Source organism: Andrographis paniculata, unplaced genomic scaffold (assembly GCF_009805555.1).
Source record: "Andrographis paniculata isolate CXL003 unplaced genomic scaffold, ASM980555v1 Contig69END, whole genome shotgun sequence".
Lineage (NCBI taxonomy): Eukaryota > Viridiplantae > Streptophyta > Magnoliopsida > Lamiales > Acanthaceae > Andrographis > Andrographis paniculata.
Window position 1 is genome coordinate 4,414,172 of NW_026137605.1, and position 21,180 is coordinate 4,435,351.

The 21,180-nt window shown below is 36.2% G+C and overlaps 1 protein-coding gene across 1 annotated transcript; it reads right to left on the reverse strand.

Moving 5' to 3' along the window:
* Positions 1–17,170: 17,170 nt before the first annotated feature.
* Positions 17,171–18,991, reverse strand: LOC127263946 (uncharacterized). The gene has a single exon (XM_051293267.1). The coding sequence runs from the start codon at positions 18,989–18,991 to the stop codon at positions 17,171–17,173; it is 1,821 nt and encodes a 606-aa protein (XP_051149224.1).
* Positions 18,992–21,180: the final 2,189 nt, after the last annotated feature.

Here is a 21,180-nt window from a genome sequence, read left to right on the forward strand (position 1 = left end):
ACACAGCCATTAAAATGAATTCATATTGATGTGTTTTATTAAAAATATGTGCAAACTCGAGGTAACAAAAAGTATTTTGTCACCTTTACATATGATTGCACGAGATATAGCTACCTTTACCTAATGAAGGAAAAACGAAAAGCATTAGATGCCTTAAAAAACTTTGAAAATGAGGCGGAAAATCAAGTAAGTTGTAACATTAACGCAATTCAGAGCAATCGGAGAGGAGTATATATAGCTCCGTTTGAATAATTATGTAATGAAAGTATTATACTCAAGGGTAAGACTCCTTAGGAATTGTATAAATGCAACAAATATTCATACAAACATTCAAAAGTGTGAGCAAGTCACTATCAGCCTGAAAATGTTAGATTGTGTATTACCCTAGTGAAAGTCTTGAGTTATTTGAAATATACTCTCGACTTTGACATAGACTACACAAGATATCGTCAAGTACTTGAAGCATAATATGATGATAACTGAATATTTGTCATAAAAGATTTGTTTTGAACAAATGGATATGTCTTCACGATCGGAAGTGAAGCAGTTTCATGGAAGTCTACGATACAAACTTATATAGTTGGATGCACTATGGAACAAAACTTCATCGCTTTAGGTAAAAGCGGTTGAAGAAGCCGAATAACATAAAATATTTTTGGATAATATTTAAAGTCAGTACCTCCGATAATGATATATTCTAATAGCCAATGCAATAGCAAATGATAAAAATGAAATTTATAATGGTAAATTCTGACATATCTAACACAGATATAATATTGTTACACAATTGAGCATTATTGTGGTTATGACTGTTGGCTATATTACGTCAATAGAAAATCTTGCAAATCCGCTAACCAAAGAGTTATATCGTGATCAAATGAACAAACTGCTAAAGGAAATGTGTCTGAAATCTATATGTTAAGAGACAATTACAGTGGTAACCCAATCAAATCACTCGGAGATCTCAAACTTTGGTTCAATGGGAAAACTAAGTCGTAATAGGTCAGCACAAACACTCGATCACCATTTTATGAAAAGCAACAAGTGTTAGGAAGTGCAAAGTGGTGAGGTCGAGTCATTGACTCTTAATAATCCTAAAAGTAAAGTTGGATAATTTAATATATAATTATATATGTAAGTGTGAAGTGATGGCCGTTTCAAATAGAACACGTATGAATCCAAAGATGTGATCCATGGCCAAAACAAATCAAAACGTTAGAACAAAATGAGGTATGTTATATGAATGGTATGTTAACAAAGAAATTTTTTGTGTTCCTTTGTGCATAATGTATATTATAAATATTTATGATTTATATAAACATATAATACCACCCTTGTACACCCAGTACGTGTTACGCATCTCATTCTCAACACGGCTGTATAAGATGAAACTGAAATAACCTCTAATCAGTGATGTTTATTAGTGGGATCAATTGTGCTTCTTTTTTTTGTACCCCTTTTTGTTGCAATAAAAGTGGATGTGTTACACTTATTGGGGATCTATTTTTGACTTTTTATGCATTTGTTTTCGCTCAGCAAACCCCCGACTATGTGCGTAATTACAATATAATGTGTAGGTATCATCAGGATTTGAAAATTATGCATTCATCCAGTAATCATTGCATGGAGAAGTAAATGGTACACAATGTTGTAAATTATGAAACACATTGTATCATGAATTAATATACGTACTCTAAAGTTATGATATCAATTAAGCATAAACATTGTATAGTTAAATACTACATTTTTTAAACCCAAAATAATATGAGATATTTATTCTATAAGATTATCTGATACTATAATAATGGATAAAATAATTGGATTTGGTTTGATTTAAAAGCGGTATCAACTCTTCAATTTTCTTTGGATATTATCTCTAATTTAAGGGAAAATAAGATTTAATTGTAAATAAGTCAACACTTCTAAATGTTGATATGATGTGGTGTCCGTTACCTAATATAATAAAATCAATTTAGATTTTGATTACTTAAACCACCAATTAATCATGATTTTAAATTTCTAGGTAATAATTTACCGATAAAAAACGTAATGATTCATAGTACTATCAAGTATGATACCATCGTAGTACTAATATGATTTTCTACAATAAACTAGACCCAGAGTATATGTTTTCAGTGATTTTCAATAAATCGCAATATGATGCAATATTATCTACCTATGAAATATTAACTGTTTTGAGTATTTTGTTTTTTTGCTTCATAATATACATTCGTGCATCAAATCTAAATTAATTATTAAAATTATTTTGAAAATTACTAATCACACCGTTTTGTGAAATATGACATTTGTTTTCAAGCAATATTTACGTAATATTTATTCTCACACACATTAAAATCTAAAATCGATCCAATAAAATAATTTTGATTGTTTTGTTTTGTTTTTTCTTTCCAAAACTTCTACGCATAACTATTGAATTTGATAAATAATGAAGAATTAAAGCTTCACAACATACTATTGTATATCCGTATTTTCTATTGATTTTAGCTATGATTCAATACCACCGAATACGACCACCGATTTGCTGGATAACCAATTAATTTATGTTGTATTCATATGTATATTATGATGTTCAATGAATACATATATGATGTAAAATAAATCCGCCCTACGTGAATTTCATGATAAAAAAAAAAAAAAAAAACTTATTGTGTTCATAACTTTCTTAAATTTTATCTTTGACCACAGTGTGGTGATATTCACGGGTATGCCCATCATTTTCATCCATCTTGATCCAAGTTCAGTAGTATATTATATCAGGTCGATCGACGTCGGCGGAGAGCATATAATTTTTTTTATTTCTTTTTTGGGTGTAAATGATCAAAATTTGTTTTATGATAACCCCAGAAATATTAAATCTATATTTACATCTCCTTTATGATTGCCTTATTTATCATATAGTTAATTACTTATCCACACCTACAAATAATCTTGGCCTTTTATCTATTTTCATATACTATTGCTATAATTGATTCAGGTAGGACCATATGGGAACCGTAATAAATATCACTATTTTTATTACATTTATTCCTGATATATATTATTTTTAACTAATTACTTAAAATTATCTTTTTATTTACATATATTTTACTTTTTAAATAAAATATATATTTTTCTTAATTTATATCCAACTCAAATATTCTAATTTTACCGGAATGAGTACAATTTATAGTAATAAATTACTTTCTGTAAATCTTTAAAAAATAATTTTAATTGAAATTATAATTAAATTCAGGTTATTCAAATCTTAATTTTATATAAATATATTTGAAATAATTATTAATTTTAATATAAATGTCTCCCTTACTGCTGCAATTTTTTCATTTTCCCAACATCCCTCAAATTAGATTTTCTTTTTCAAATTTGTAAAATTACATAAAGAAAAAAATTAGAAAATTCGGTGATTTTGTAACGGGATCGAAATGGCCCAGGCCGTTGCAGTTACGAATAGGCCGAGTCAGACCGGACTCTGCCGATATGGCAAATCATGCTCAATTTAGTTTATATCACAATATGTTTAGGGTTTACTATGACTTTTTTTTTTTTTTTTTTTTTCCTTTTTAGGAATTCACATAAAGTGGGTATTGAAAAATCTCATACCATACACAATTTTTTCCAAACCAAGCAAGTCGGATATGCTACACTATATAAACTCAACGTAACAGTGTCAAATACTCGTATAAATTTAGTGAAAAGAATTTGCCTTCGACCTCCTTTGAGCAAGCTCTCTTCTTAGTGATTTTTCAACCAAACCAGTTCAGACAAGGTAGTAGTCATTCCTTAGTGAGGTAATAATAGAAAGTTATTATACTGCAAGAATCTAATTATCGAAATTAATTTGATATCAATATTATTTATCAAAATAAATTTGATAATTACGTCGAATCAAGGTATAACCTCTCTCTGTAAAACAAATACGTCCCAATAGTACCTTCGATTTGTGGTGTAATGTTTACAAAGATAAAACGGCGCTCATCTCTAAACTTGGTGACACCCTTATATTTTGAAGCTCCGACGTACTAGAATGAAGGAACTTTAGCTATGTGAGAACGCTAGAATGAAAGAAGTTTGTTGGAAAGTGTAACCGGAACCCTTACCGGAGATGAGAGAATTAGAGAGAAAGAGAAGATACGCTTGACTTGTATAGTTGAAGAATGGGATAGTGAAGGCCTTTGATAGGCACACCATCCCTTGAGGGATTTGATGCTAAGGCGAAGATATTGGCATTAATAGCCGGTAACCGTCAACTATAAGTCCGATAAAAGTCAAAACCATAGTTCATTAACTCGTGTAACAATCAGAATTTATTTTATTCATAAGAATTGATTTAAATTTTTAATTCAAAACAATCATTTGACATGCATTTACTTACAATGTTTGGCATATATTTTTGTTTCAAAAAATTATATCTTTTTGAGTTTCAGCAAAATATTTAATTGTTTGGATTTTGCTCCGGAGCTTAATAGACTTTGTGAAGTCTACCATTCCTCAAGTCCAATCCTAAACCCACGTCCACGACCAAGACCTTTCAGTTCGAGACAAAACTCAAGCTCGTGTACTTGTGTTATTATCTGATCCGGGTGAGTGGGATGCGCGCTTGTGGCTTACCAACTTTCATATGCCTAAAGCACACCATTACTAACTACTATACATCCCACATGGTTTTCAAGTCACCGAATAACCGGTTTCGAAAATTGTAAATTTAATTCAAAATAAAATTTCATCGATTAAATAATTAACCGATTTTCCAAAAATTCTCCACATGAGTGGAAATACCTATAATTAAGACAAGACACCGCTCAACTCGAGAGATATCGATATGTCATAATAGGTAGCTTGTGACTTTGAACCTTTCTTAGTCAATATTACTCTATGTACCGGTGGCCTAGTTGAGACGATGCATTGAACTATTCCACCTTTTGCGTATATTTAGATCAATAATATTGATATACCGCTATCTCAACCTCATTTTGTTCTAACGTTTTGATTTGTTTTGGTCATGGATCACATCTTTGGATTCATACGTGTTCTATTTGAAACGGCCATCACTTCACACTTACATATATAATTATATCTTAAAGTATCCAACTTTACTTTTAGGATTATTAAGAGTCAATGACTCGACCTCACCACTTTGCACTTGTTAAATTCCATCGATATCATTCAGTTTTGAGTATTTATATTATGTTCTCATGTTGTGTAGTTAGTTATATTATCTACATGCACGTCAATTTAATTTTTTTTTCATGCCCTCTAAACGCATAATCACTTCACTGCAGAAATACAACCTCATGAGTAATTAGTAATAAGTTTAAACCTTTATCTACATTTATGCCTGTATTTTTCAGGATGGGTGTACACTGTATTCTAATGAAAATAATTAGTTGTAAGAGTAACAGTAAAACATCTTCTGCCTGTTATTCCTACACGGTTAAACCCTATAATATTTGAACTTGTAACAACAACGACACACAAATTTGTGCAAACATAGTTAACGTACTCATAACAAACCATTCGTGCCGTAAAGTTTGTACATGCTTCGTACGTGAGGCGTTTTCTTTTGGAAAAAAAAAAAAGAGATAATAACCAACGTGTTAGTTGAGTCGAAGAGGACGCATAATATAAGGATTAGGTGAGCTACGAATTGTAGAAATTAATACAATGTTTCAGAGATTGAGGACTGACTGTTATACTTACTGTTAGATAACAGATAATCATGCCTTTTATAGGTTAGTAACACAGGACGTATATGCATTTAATGCAAAGTAGGGTATGTCAGGAATGACATTCATATATATATATAGATATATCTATACTTAGAAGATGAAGTATGTAAAAATATATATTTTTAGAACTGTGTAAGCAAGGAAATTGAAAAAAAAAAAATATTTCTTCATTTTTTTAAATACACTTTTCTTTAGTTATTTTAATTTGGTATAATGAAAAAATTATTTTCTACCAAATATTATATATTGATATTTTTAAATATTCTATTATATTAATTTTTCTCTATATTATTTGATAAGCTATTGTGTAATGATATATACATGTATATATTTCAATTTGAATTTGAATTTTAAAAAATTTATGACATGAATATAAATATATAAGTTTAAATATAAATATAATAAAGAAAATAATTACAGAAACTTTGAAAATAAAAAGAAAAAACATCTGACTTAATTGGTCGGATGAACCCCCACGTGGTTACAACCGCCTGAAGAACCATCTTCGGTTATATTTCGTGCTCCCAACTGACCAGTCGACCAGACCAAGCGACTGATCAACCACCCCACTAGGCAACTGACCAACCGAGCAATCAAGTGCTTGACCAACCGATAAGCCAACCAATCAAGCGACTGACCAACCGACCAACCAAACGACTGACCAACCGATCAAGCAAGCGACTGATCAACCGACCTACCAAGCAACTGACCAACCGACCAAGCAAGCAACTGATCAACCGACCAACCAAGCAACTGAGCAACCGACCAATCAAGCGACCGACCAACCGATCCACCAGCCGACTGATCAACCGACCTTTTCCCTCAATGGGCGTTCGAAGGCCTACTTTCTTTTTTGTCTTTATCCGCGGGCCCAAATGTTAGAATCCAGTTATAGGCCCAATAAAAACCCTAAAATATTTTAATATATAACAATTGGCCTCCCCCCGCCCGACTCCCTACCGTCACTTCTCGATTAATGTGAGATGTGACTTTTTTAGGGAGTTTGTTCATCATTACGCTGTCTAATCACGTGATTTTGTAAAAAAAGCCCCACTTAAAACCCCTCCACTTTCTTCTTCTTCCTTACGCCTTCTAATTTCCAAATAGACTTTCTCCTCTTACTAAACTTCATTCTTCCCTTATCACTCGAGCTTCATCCTTTTGTGACTATGGCCAACCAGTACGTCCCTGCTCTGCCTTTCAATGGCTCTTACCCAGAAATCCCTTTCGTTTCCTCCGTTGTTCTTACCCTAACTCTTCACCCCTATTGTACTACCTCCGAGGATGCTTCTCGAATGAGGAGCGCCATTTCTTCAGTCACCCCCTTAGCCATCAACAATCCCGAATTCAAACCTGAACGTCTTAATGACCACATCAAAACTCATCTTACTGATCCTAAAGAAGCCTTTCGTTCCTGGTATTCCAGGTTGTCTCCCAGTTTTGGCGAACAATGGAGACGATAGAGGATTGACAAGGCTATTTATCTCTCCACCCAACCCCTATACCTTCATGATAAAGTCCTTCTGGCCATGACGGCCTTCTGGAATGCGCAACTGGGCATTTTTCTTCTCCTAACTGGTCCAATTAGCCCAACTTTGATGGATGTGGCTATGATCACTCATCTCCCTGTCGTTGGTGACGATCCGGTGTTAGGCTCGCTGGACGATCAGGAACCGGCGTCCGACCATGAAGGCTGGTTTCTTGCCCATACGACTGAGAAAAACCAAGGCTAGACAAATTTTGTCATCCGACACCAAAGTGCGAATGGCACCCCAGTGACCGCCTTGGAGCACACCGCCTTCTTGCTGTTCTGGCTGTGCAGGTATTTGCGTTCATTTGCCTGGTCAATTCTATATATATTTATTTGAATTTTGAATTATCTTTATATCCTTTACAGATACATCATTCTATCCCACTCCAAATCAGTTTTGACCTTGCAATTAGATTTAGCCATTCATCTAGACAATGGCCAATTCTTTTCATTACGAACCCTCTTCTTGGCCAATTTATATGAAGGTTTATCTAGAGTTAGTGTCCGTCTTCTGGACACTAAAAGGGCGGACACAGCCATCTCTGGCCCTTTTTGGTTTCTTGAGTTCTGGCTGCGGCTTTATTTTCTAAAAGCCTTTTTTGGTCGGCTACCCATATCTCCGAACCCTCAGAAGTCTCTAGGGTTAGCCCTTGCCAAACTAACTCCGAACTATTCCACACTTCATCCTTCTGACCCCGTAATTGCAGCCATTCTTTCGACCGACCGTAGTAACTCCAAATATTTTGTTTGTGAGACTTACGTACAGTACGCCGCCGAGCTATTTTGGCCTTTTTTCGGATACAGATTACCCCCATCCATATGCAGATCCTTTACCTCATCCGACCTACCCCCATTCCTGGGATTCGGCTCTCAAAACCCGATCTCTTTTTTCCAGTCCCAGATTTGATAAGAAAAATCACCAATCTTTTTATACTATTAATTATCAGCCGCAATTTTTGTCCCGACAGTTCGGCTGCTGTCAAGGTCTTCCGGGTCCACTCGCCCGACCACACTTAGTAACCCAAAGTCCCGATGGGCGAGTCATCCCAACCTTAATTTTACCTTATCTTTCCCAACTTTCTTCTTATCTCACGTCCAATTCTTACCTCCCTTTCCGCCGAAAACCCAAGTCAGTTGAAACCTTTACTTCCTGGTGGTCGGCCACCTGGGCTGTGGTGGCCCCTCCTTCCGACCAGCTGTTGGGGAAACTAATTCCCCCTCCAGCTGTTGCCCTGGGCTCTCCACCCCTTGCAACAGTTCCCAGGAGAAGGCGGGCGGCTCCTGCTAAAGGGCCTAGTGCCCTGAAGAAAAAGAACAGAGCCGCCCAAACCAAGGCCACCACAGAGCCGGTTTACGATCGGCAGGTAGTAGAGGACTATCTGGTGTGCTTACCTATGCATCCGGCCTGGTTGCCCGCCAATGTGCGCCGATACCTTGGTAACGACTAACCCAATTCAGTGTGTAAAATATTTTTAATCTTATGTGTTTCTGACAAACGTTGCCTACAGACTTGCTTCCCCCAGCTGCCAATAAACCAGCCGACCAGCCAGCCAACCCACCAGCCGAAGAGGTAATTTTCCACATCCTCTACCTTCTATAAATTCTTAATACTAACCTTATTTTCTTCCTTGAACACAGTTTGTTCCCTCTTCAGTTGCTGCTGTGGTCATTCCAGACCAGACCAGTCCACCAGCGGAACTTCCCGTGATTCGTCGGGAGGAGGACCCGACGTTGAGGCAAGTTTCCTCTTCAACCTCCACCTCTCCCCGTCCAAATGTTCTTCCGGTGAGTCTGAACTGATTGCAAAAATTATATTCTTTCCTTCTATAATTTAATCAATACTCTTTATCTTAGTAGCCCCTAGCGGTTGCTCCCATGGCCGATCCGGTCGCCGCCGAACACCATCCGTCAGTGGCTCCCGAATTGGTTCAGCTGGACCCAGAACCAGCCCAGCCGGCTCCCGAACCAGTCCAAGCAAACCCCGAATTAGTCCAAAATCCCGAACCAGTCCAGGATCCCAAACCAGTCCAACATCCCGAACCAGTCGAAGTCTCTTCCTTGGATTCGAGCGATGCCTCCGTCAACCAGAATCGTGAAGCTGTGGTTAGCACTTCTTTCTTCTGTAGTTTCTCATTTTCTAATTCCGACCCTGCTCAACTTGAGTTTTATTCTTTCACGGTTCAGAACCAGGTTTCAAAAGTCCGCATTCTGCGGCCGCCGAATCGGTCACCAGGATGAGGATCCGACCTCGTTCTCCCACTCTGGCCCCGGTTCTCTTGGCCCCTTCCGAGGTCACGGCCGTCTTGAATCAGGTAACTCCCACATTACTACACCAATTTACCTTTGAGTTATATTTGTAATCACTCCACTTGGTTTTAACAGGCTACTCGTGAGATCAACTTTTTCACAAGAGTGTCATTGCTGGCGCCTGCCCGACCGGCAGTGAATCGTTGCACCGACTTGTCATTCGATGACTTGACTTCTGGAGACCTTGATTCTGTAGCTCAACTGGCCCTTGACCTATTGGTGCAGACTCCTGCTGAGTCTGCGGCAGCCCCCAATCCTCAATCGGATGATGGAGATGATCATCGAGCTTCAAGCCGACTTACCCCTAATCCAACCTCCGGTCTCCCACGCTGCACCGTCTCAACCAACACCCGACACTGCGGCCATTGAGTCCCTGTTACGAGTGACATGAGACCTTAATGAAGCCTCTAGCCGGTTGAGTGAGCTCCAGCAAGCGCGACACAATTTGGGCGCCAAGATTTCCCAGAAGATGAAGGAACTTGAAGGCCTTCAGAAGGAGCTGGAGACTCTAGACGGGTGCATTCAAGAGGAAGGTCATCTGGTAACGGAACAACGGCAGACCCAAGGAGACCTCCATGGCCAACTACAAGCAGGCATTCGGTCGAGGCTTGTACAAGAACACCAGGCAGCCTTTCAGCAACGGAGGACGGCTCGGTCTGAGCAAAAATGGACAGACTTACGAACCGTCCTTAGAACACTCCTTTTGTAAATATAAACAATGTCAAACCTTGTATATATAAATGTTTTGAACTTAATTATATCCTATTTTCCGATCAGCAGATCCATGAATTTGCACCACAGAATTAAAACATAAATTATCAATTTAAATCGAACCTCAAAAGAGCAAATCACAGGAAACCTTCTAATAAAGAAATTCTAATAAATGGTATAACCTTTTATAAATGTCCAACCCATCAATTTTAAAGAATTTAATTTCCTTTTTAAAAAATATTCTTTTACTTTTTTTTTGGGTGTATTAAAATTTTTTTATTATGTACAAAAGTATCTAAATTAATATATTTGTAATTTCTAAATATTTTTTCGAAACTACATCGTATGAAGGAGCTTGAGGTAATCCATCCAGTCTAATAAAAACCCTAAATACATTTAAATAAATAAACCCTTATAAGAGAGAATCAGGGAATACACACGAAAAAAATAAAAAAGGAAAAATTGTTTGACCAAATGAGTCGCTGGAAAAGGAGAGTCCTCTGGTCGGTTGGCATAGAAAGAGGAGAGAAAGAAATATAATCAATTATATTAATATATATATTTTTTATATCTATGCAACCAACTAATTTTTTTTTTTTTAAAAAGTACTATTTTTGTTTGGATTTTTATTTTTTTAAAAAAATGATTCTCTACAAAATGATATATACACTGAATTGGTTGGATGAAAAAGAGGAGAGCGGTCCAATAGTTAGTCGTTTGGGATAGAAAGAAGAGAGAAAGAAATATAATAAATTATATAAATATATATTATTTATATCCGTGCAACCAACCAATTTATAAAAAAAATATTTTTCTTTATAATTTTTTTCATATTTCATTAAAAAATTATTCTCTATGATATATATATTGAATTAGTTAGATGACAAAGAGTAGAACCGTCCGGTTGGGATAGAAGAAAAATTATTTTTCTTTGGATAATTTTTTATATCTGTGCAACCAACCAATTTAAGAAAAAAAATTAATTTTCTTTGGATAATTTTGTATCTATTTTTCAGTGGGTAATGTTCTTTCTATTTTATTAAAATAGAAATGAAAATATGAATATGAATATATATTTTCTTTTGTTTATTTTTTTTCTCTATTATAAAAAAATTATTATTTAGAAAATTATATATATTGATATATTTGAAATTTCTAAATAATTTTTAGAAACTACGAATATGAATATATAAATTTAAATAAATAAACCCTTACGAGAGAGAATGAGATAATAGACCAAAAATAAAATTAAAATTAAAAAAAAAAAGTCTGAACGGATCGGTCGGATGAAAGGAGGACAACCTTCCGGTCGGTTGGGATGGAGTTTATTTTTGATGAGAGAGAGAATGAGAAAAAGAAAGGTGTCTGACCGAATTGGTCGGATGGAATGATCAGAACCATACACATTCGGTTGGGATGGAAAGAGTAGAGAAGATGGCTGATTTGGTCGCATGAGAAGGAGATAAACCGTCCAGTCGGACCCAAATAAAATTTCAATAAATAAATAATATAATATAAATATATGTATTTAACAGCCGTACAATCGGCGGCAAATATTTTTTGTTTTGTGTGCCCACCAAATTCGAAAATCTCTGCATTAGTTTCAAAAGCATTTTTTAATATATCATAGATTTTAAATATTATAACTAAATTATTGTATTAAAGTAAATTTTACGATCTAAAAAATGATATTCATATCCATATATTTTCTACAACTAAATCACTACGAGTTAACTAATGGAATTGAAAAAAGACAACTTCAACAACACCCAATATCCTCAGTATAACTGACAACACACGGGTGTTTTGACCAATTTACCTATACTTGCCTACAATATTACTACCAAGTACAACTGCTTAAAACAACAAATATTAAACATTTACATAATAACAGGTAGTCATCCGTACAACTTCTCATATATAAGTGTTCAAAGATATATATATATATATATATTAAGTGAAATAGTTGTCAAATTTGATTTTTGTATGAAAAATATATATTGAATGGGAACATAAACTGAGTGTAAGCATTTCTAGAAATTTATACATATTTCTAAATCAGGATGACAATTAGTATCATTAATTGCAATGGCTTCGTTAACTTATCTATCTAACTTACATATATGTAGCCACTACAATAGCATGATCAATTATTTTTTGAGACAAAAAATTAATTTGGTCCACAGCTGCATGAACATTATATATATATATATATGTATATTCAATAGGGGCATTTTTGGTGTCAAAGCCAATTGCTTTCAGATTATAAAAATGAGAATCCTTTCTACATTAACGAATGAAATAATTATTCAAATATCTATCCCTTTTGTCGTGTTTAATTTATTGGACAACCTGTGATTTGATAGGTAGCTAAGATATATAGTTAGATTACAAAGGAGGCATCAGCAATTATGGCCTAAGTTGAGATAAAAAAAAGTAAAAAAGTGTGTTTGGTTACAAGTTGGATTGGGGTTGAAATTATTGTCTCAATTATATATCTATTTGTTTTTCAAATATTTCATCACTTTAAACTTACTCAAAATCATTTATTTTTTTCCATCACTTCAATCTAGGAAATATATTTATATACATTTAAAATTCTCAATTTTTTATAAAATAAATTTATATTAATCACCTATAAATACAAATATTTTTATTTATTTATATTATACAAAATTTTATTCTTTACAAAATAATATTTATAATGAATATATGTTTTTGAAATATAATTTTTAAGATATTTAAATAAATATTATATTAATTATAAATTAAATATTAATTAAGTAAATCGTCTTTAAAACAACTTCCAACTACAAGTTTAACCGGGGGTAACCAAATACACTAATTCTCCATATGGGTTAAGAGTGATTTGGTGGTCCAAAGTTTAGTGAAAATTTGAATTGAAATCAACTTTATTGTTATATACATAAGTCTCTAATGAGATTTTTTAATTAAAAATTTGATATAATATTTTTAATAAATATATCTTTTGATATGATATATTTTAGTAAGAACTATGATGAATAAATGCCACCAATTTTTCGAAACACAAACAAACACAAAAAAACTTTTCAAAATGTGATTGATATTTTGTAAAAGATTTCAAACCCTGTTTGTTAGTGGGTTATTGTTCTAACAATATATAATATCATTGTTAATTTGAGGTCTACCTTAAACAATTTTCCTAGGATGCGTAGAATTACACTACAAGAAAATATCAATTTTGTAACAAAATTTTTAGTTCCTAAATGTATTTTTTCTGTTACTAATGATATTAGAGGCGGAATTAGTAATGGAATTACGTTAGCTACGTGAACTTGAGGAACGGAATTCCGTTACAAATATACTATTTTTTGTAGTGTTAGAATAACTTGTGTTGATATATAGAGCAATCTATGGTCCCAAACTATGCAAGACTTGCTGAGAGAAAGGAAACATTCATTTATTCTTTTTTTCAACTATTTTGCAGTGTTTTCTTGTAGTCAAATCAAAGTATTATTTTGTTTATAGTTGATTGTGTTCGAGTTTTTGTTTTTCTTTCTTTTTTTTTCCGTGGTGGCTGTTTATATATATATATATATATATATATATAACCTTAGAAAATAAACGAAAGAGAGCTTATTCTTATTATACACTTGTAAAAGAAATCAAAATAAGAAGTTTCAAACATTAGTGATTTTTAAATGTAAAACACTCAGCTGAATTGTCAACGTAAATCATCAAGATCTCTTTAAGTCTCAAATCTCCCTTTGCCATTTGAACAACCATACTCAAGCTCATACAAAATCGGCCAAAATATTTCTCACTTTCGCTCAACATATATGAATTATTACCATTACAAGTTTCTAATAATAGAGAGAGGTAAAGCAAGTATTGGCTAATCGGTTATTTGCAATTGATTATTTTGTGAGTGAAAATGCGACGGGATATAATTAATTTGGAAGAAATAAATAATTTTATTTATTGTGTATGGGGTTTGGTTAATATTTTGGCTATTTTGCATGAGACACACCAATTTGTGCAATCCGAAATTAAACCCGGGTATATGGTCTAAGTCGAAATATTATTTAGATAAAATATTATCCGTTGGACAAATTTATTATAATCTCAAACGGAAGGTTTGAAATTAGAATAAATTACAATCGTTTCAAACGGAAGATTTGAAATTAGAATAAATTACGATCGTCACAAAAGGAAGGTTTGTAATTAGAATAAATCACGCCTGCTTCAAACGGAATGTTTGAATTATAATTAATTACATCGATAATTAAGGTCGTAATTATGATCGTAATTAATCTTCTGCCATTTTGGCAGAGTTGAGACGCCTATAAAAAGGCCTCCCCCTTCGTTCTAATCACCAACAACAATTCTCTCCACCCTCTCTCCTCTCTTCTAGCTTTCCGGCAGCCCCTAGCTCAGTTCCTCTCTCGTCTTTGTTCGCCGAAGCTCCAACGATTAGAGGTGTCACTCTCATTGGTGACGGAAACCGTTTTATCTTTGGGTTAGAACGTCATCCATCAGAGGCCCTACCGAGGCGTATCTAATTTTCGGAAAGAGGATCCATCATCGACTCGGTTTCACGTTTATTCTCGCAATACCCATATATTCTAAAAGCAAGAAGGGATAGGTTTGAGGGAGAATGTCTATCTAATATCTAGGACAAAATCAACATTCCGGCTAAATCTATCACATGCACGTAGGAGTTTGCTGGTATTCGACGAGCTGCCAAGGACTCGCAATGACTGATTGGCGAAGGACAAAACTAAATTCAACGATGTTGGTTTTCAACACACTTCATGAATACAAAGTTAAACAAATAAGCTGTGGAAATAAATCCACAACCCAACATATATATATAAACTAAATGATACTGAATTTTAGAAAAAGAACCAACACCTCCTTTGTGTTCCAGCAGCAGCATTCAATCAACAAGGCCACTTCAGGATGCTCAGCTTTAGCCACAACTTGGATGAACTGTCTTAAACAATTCAAGGAAATGTGTAGAATCAAATATTTTCCTGTATTCCTCCAAAACTTAACTGCAATCTATCTAGCATTTATCTGAAAACCCAAAACCGCACCTCCTCCTAACAACTTACAGAGAGGGAGAAGAAGAAAACCAAAAAAGCAGAGGAATGGTTCGCTTGATATTTTTTATTAGGCCCAACCAAATAGAATTAAGAGCAACCCAGAAAAAGTAGGTTAAAATGAATATGCCTACAGGACCATTGTTCATCATCTTTCCCTCTATTCATGTATTCCGAGCTACATGAGTTTTCACATTCCCCCTTGATCCGAGCATATCTTGACATAGCTTGAAGTGTAGATTCCTGAACGTTTGCCCAACTAATGGTTTGGTAAAGATTTCTGCATTTTGCTCTCTGCTCTTCACATATGTATGGGATGATTGATCCATTTTCATAGTGATGGTGTATGAAATGACACGCAATATTGATGTGTTTTTTCCTTTTGCGGAAAATTGAATTTTTGGTGATGTATATCGCTGCTCACAATACAATGTAATGAGTATGATCACCTCAAATTTTAATGCTTTGAGTAAATACAGAAACCACAATAGCTCACACATAGCTGCTCATGTGGCGGTATTCTGCGTCTGCCTGCCATAGTGATGCTTACTGTGGCCTGTCTTTTTTCCTTCCATGACACTATATTACTTCGAAGAAAAAAAAAAAAAAAAAAGGAGCCAATGATTGTGTTGGAAGTCGCGGAGAGGGGCGCGAAAGAGGTCCAACGCCTCCGAGTATCTTGCACAGCGGAACTGTGAAACGTTCGACGTAAACACAGCTTTACAACGTAGTTGTCTCGCGGTTATAACAGAGGTGTGTGTTCATGCACGAATCGATGGCTGAATAAGTGCAGAAAGAAAAACAACACACCAAGTTTGTTTACCCAGTTCGGTTTTCCAACCTACGTCTGGGGGATTCCAATCCAGGAGTCTTAACTAAACCAAACACTAGGTTTACACCATATAAGACACCAAACCGAACTACCCAACCTATCTTCTACCCAAGCTCCATTTAGTTTTACAAACTCTCATGGACTGGCTGTTACTCTACCGCAACAACTCCAGCAGGCCAGCGACCAAGCTAAGAATAAGGTTGTTTACCCGATGAATATCTTCTTCGGCTTTGACTCCAAGAATCCTTCTTCTCGTCTTCAATCCTCCATGGATGAGCTCTCTCAACACTCTAACAGGTGGAGAGAATACTTCTCTAAGTTCTGGTTGCTCACCCACGAATACAAACAAACATCCATATCAAATATATACACATTACACAAAAGACAAAAGTTGACTGTGACAACTTTTGGGGCAGTGTATTCAAGGTCATTTAATGCCATCCAGTATGAGAGGACAATACATGCAGCTTCTCCTGCACGTCCTCTGTCCAATGCATATTCATTTGTCCTATTCCATTGAGTGTAGAACACACAAGATGCATCCAAAAGCTGTAACTCGGTCAACTCTGCAGTTGGCAGGTTTCCCGAAATGGTATCAAACAGAACCTGCAACAACATCCTGCAACTTGCTCATATGCCAAAAGTAGAAACAAAAGGGTTTGGCAATTTTGAATATGCCAACAATCTCCCCATTTTTGGCATATACAGCAAGGCATAATAAGCAGCAAACACACACACCATTCACACATCCACAGTCACAATCACAATCCGGTTAAGAGTTATTACAGACCATCAATTCTAACAAGCCACAAGCGGCTTTAACATCCAAATGTGTTAACAACAAAAAACAGGCAGAAAACAATATATGGTAATACCAAATTCCTTCTCAACAGCACACACTCCCCCTGGCTTGCTGCATTCTCCCCCTTGCATTGCAGCAGAGGCCAAAAAGAGGTGGTCAAGGGTCGGCTTCCTCCGTACCATTACCATCTCCATCATCATCTGCATCAACGTCCTCATCATCGATGCTTCCAGGTTTGCGAGGCATCAGTCTCATGGCCTGTGCCACTTTTCGATTCTGAGCAATGAGAGCAGCAGACAGAGCAGATTGTTCCCTCATGACTTCAGTCAGTAGCGCCCTACATTTCTCTATGCGAGCATCGGCATCCAATGGGGCACCGAGAAGAAAGTCATTGTGAAGCTTTTTGAGATTGGACTGGGCAATAAATGATCGAATGGGAAACACCTCCTCATCCGGTTCTGGATGAATTCCCTTGGAACTCAAGAACAAACAAATTAAACCGGGATAGGGCAATCGTGTCCATTCCACTTTTGAATCCGAACAAAAGTCAATCATCTTCTTGATTACCAAATAGCCAAAATTAATTAGCTCAAAATGTTTATCAGTAGAGAAGATGAGAGTACCCATATCAGTGCTGATACTTGTATTGTTGGCGGTTGGTAAGATATTGCATCCACAAAGTCTAAAGAGACACTGATATTTCATTGTCAGCATTGTTCCAGTCACTCCAGAACGTCCAAATGACGAAGCATTTCCAGCAGATATGGTTCTGGCAACCTCCTTTGTTGATTCATCAATCAGCTCAGATGGCAGTTTATTTTCGTCATTCGCCAGCAGTTGTAACAACTCATTGATCACTGCAGGGCTAAGTTCCAAAATTTTGCCACGAATATATATCTTATGATACCATAGAGAGTTCGGATCGAGTACCTTCCCACTCAAGTTGGCATAAAACTCCTTGACAAGGCGAGGACAGTAACGCTCCAATCCGGTCGCCCAAAACAACAAATGTTTTTCCTCAAGGAACGCACGGAATCCTACATCGGTATACGCTCTCCGAATAAACTGAGCTTCTGAAATCACAGTCCTTCCTGCAACAATATCCTGAGCATAGCGACGCCCAGAAGCATAATAATATGCCTCATTCAACGCTTTATCTTCACGGACAATAGGAGGATCAGAAACTCCTTTAGACTTTCGACTCTTTGCCTTAGTCCTTTTGAAAGTCTTTTTAGCAGGGGCAGGAGCATTGCGAGATGATTTGCCATGTTTTCTTTTCCGGAGTCTGTCCAAAGCAGAGGACAGACGAAGAGAGTCCAACTCATCTTTTTCTTCTTCATCGATATCGGGGTGTTCCATAGGAAGAGCTTCTTCTTCCTCAATCACATTTTCAGGAATGACTTGTTCTACCTCTGTAGCTTCAAAATTCATATCCACGGGTTGGGGTACTTCTGTTCCAACTCCTTCAATGTCTTCATCAGGTACCTCTTCAAGCACAGCCTCACTTCCAGGTTCATCAACAGCAGGAACCTCTTTTGTGATTGTAGCATCCTTTGCATCACCACCAGTAACAGTTTCAACTTCTTGAACATCAACAGGGTTCTCCTCAGTATTTTCTTCTTGTGCGCCAGCCATTTTAACAGCGACTTCATCTTCATTTGCAGTTTCCATGGGTGCGACTTCATTTAGATCAATTTCATGCACAACAACATGTTTCGCTACATGACCTTCAAGTCCTTCAGAAAGAGAATGATCTTCAGCAGTTGAGACAACGGTTCCCTCATCATGGGCTACATCAGTTGCTGGAATCTCAACTTCACGATCAGGTTTTTCCATCACATGTTCATGAACGGTTTCAAGAACAGGGGAAAAACATTCAGGCAATTTTTTCCCTTTCTTTGTAGTTCCAACTTTCCTCTTTGAAATAGATTTCTGCTTAACATCCTTGGCAACTCCACCGGAACGTGTTTTCACCATGGTTGGAGATTTTGAGAGAAAAACTCCTTCACAAGTTGAAATTAGGGTTTGGAGAGAAAGGATGAGTGATGTATGTGCACTCTGATCCGAAGATATAGATACAGGGGAATCAAAAACCCTTCACACGCAACCTCCATTAATTCCCATCAATCCAGGCGCGTGGGATGTCAGAGCGACGTTTTGACGTCGGAACACTGTCCAAGGCTGCAGACTCTGCAACCCTAAAAAGGCTATAAATTTCCCTTCCAATAATATTCCGCCACGTATTTCTCCTTTCCTTATATTTACCCAATATTCCAAAAATATATCCAGATAAAATCCCATGAATATTGGACTTAATTCCTTCAATAATCCGCACTAGTTAAGGTATGAACACATACCTAATTCTCTTCTTAATTTCTCAAACCTCTCTGAATCCAATGCTTTGGTGAAGATGTCTGCCTTTTGAAAATTAGTTCCAATGTGTTGCAATTCGCACACTTCAGCTTCCACAAGCGTTCGGATAAAATGATATCGGATTTCTATGTGCTTCGTTCGACCATGTTGAACTGGATTCTTCGATAAGCTGATTGCGCTAGTGTTGTCACACCACAGTACAAACGACTCTTTCTCAATTCCATAATCCTTCAACATTTGCTTGATCCATAACAATTGCGCACAGCAACTTCCAGCGGCTACATACTCCGCCTCAGCAGTAGACAAAGCAATCGAACTTTGCTTCTTGGAACTCCAACTGATCAAATTTTCACCAATGTAAAAACATCCTCCCGTCGTACTCTTCCGGTCATCACAGCATCCGGCCCAATCGGAATCAGTAAATCCAATTAGATCAAGTGATGATCTCTTTGAATACCATAATCCAAGTTCGGATGTTCCATTAATATACCTCAAAATTCTCTTTGCGGCTTTCAAGTGAGATTCTTTCGGGGCTGATTGGAATCGAGCACAAACACCAACACAAAATGTGATATCGGGTTTGCTAGCTGTAAGATACAACAGACTTCCGATAATGCTCCTATACAACTTCTGATCGACATCCTTTCCTTCAGCATCTTTAGACAGCTTGTCCTGTTGTCCCAACGGTGTTCTAACAGTCTTAGAACTCTTCATACCAAACTTCTCAACCATATTCTTTGCATACTTTGTTTGGTTCAGAAATATCCCATCAGGACATTGCTTAATTTGTAATCCAAGGAAATATGTCAGCTCTCCAATCATACTCATCTCGAATTCTGAATGCATGAACTCTACAAATTCATCCTTCAACTTCTTTGCCGTTGATCCAAAGACAATATCATCGACATAAACTTGAGCAATCATAACATCAATACCTTTATGTTTGATGAATAACGTCTTATCTGTGGATCCTCTGGTATATTCCTTTCCAATCAAAAAGGTAGACAATCGATCATACCAAGCACGGGGTGCTTGCTTCAATCCATACAAAGCTTTCCTCAATCGGTAGACATGATTTGGATAGAATGGATCTTCAAATCCTTTAGGCTGCTCCACATATATTTCTTATTTGATCCAGCCATTCAAAAATGCAGTTTTGACATCCATTTGAAATAGAGAAAATCCAAGTGAGCATGAGATTGAGAGTAATAACCTTACGGCTTCAATTCTTGCAACGGGGGCAAACGTTTCATCATAATCAACTCCTTCAATCTGAGTGTATCCCTGTGCAACTAGCCGAGCTTTGTTCCTTGTGATATTCCCTTTCTCATCAGATTTGTTCTTGAATATCCACTTTGTTCCGATCACATTGATGTCATCTGGTCGTTCTACCAACATCCAGACTTTGTTCCTTTCAAACTGATTCAACTCATCTTGCATGGCACTGATCCAATATTCATCTTTCAGCGCTTCTTCAATGTTCTTTGGCTCAATGTTAGACACAAAGCAATTCATGCCAGCAAATTCTCTAAAATCAATTTGTTTTCCTCTGGTTCGACGACCTTCTTGTGGATCTCCAATGACAGCATCAATAGGGTGGTTCTTCGAAATTCTTGAACCATATCTCCTTACTTCAGTTTCAGATTGACATTCTCCAGGTTGTTCTACAGTAGTGGTAACTTCAGTAGATTCATCTGCTTCACTCCAATCGAACAACATTGAACTCTCTTCACGAGTTGTTTCTGGAATCTGGGGTAGAGGATCCTGAACCTCAGGTAAGATATTCTGATTCT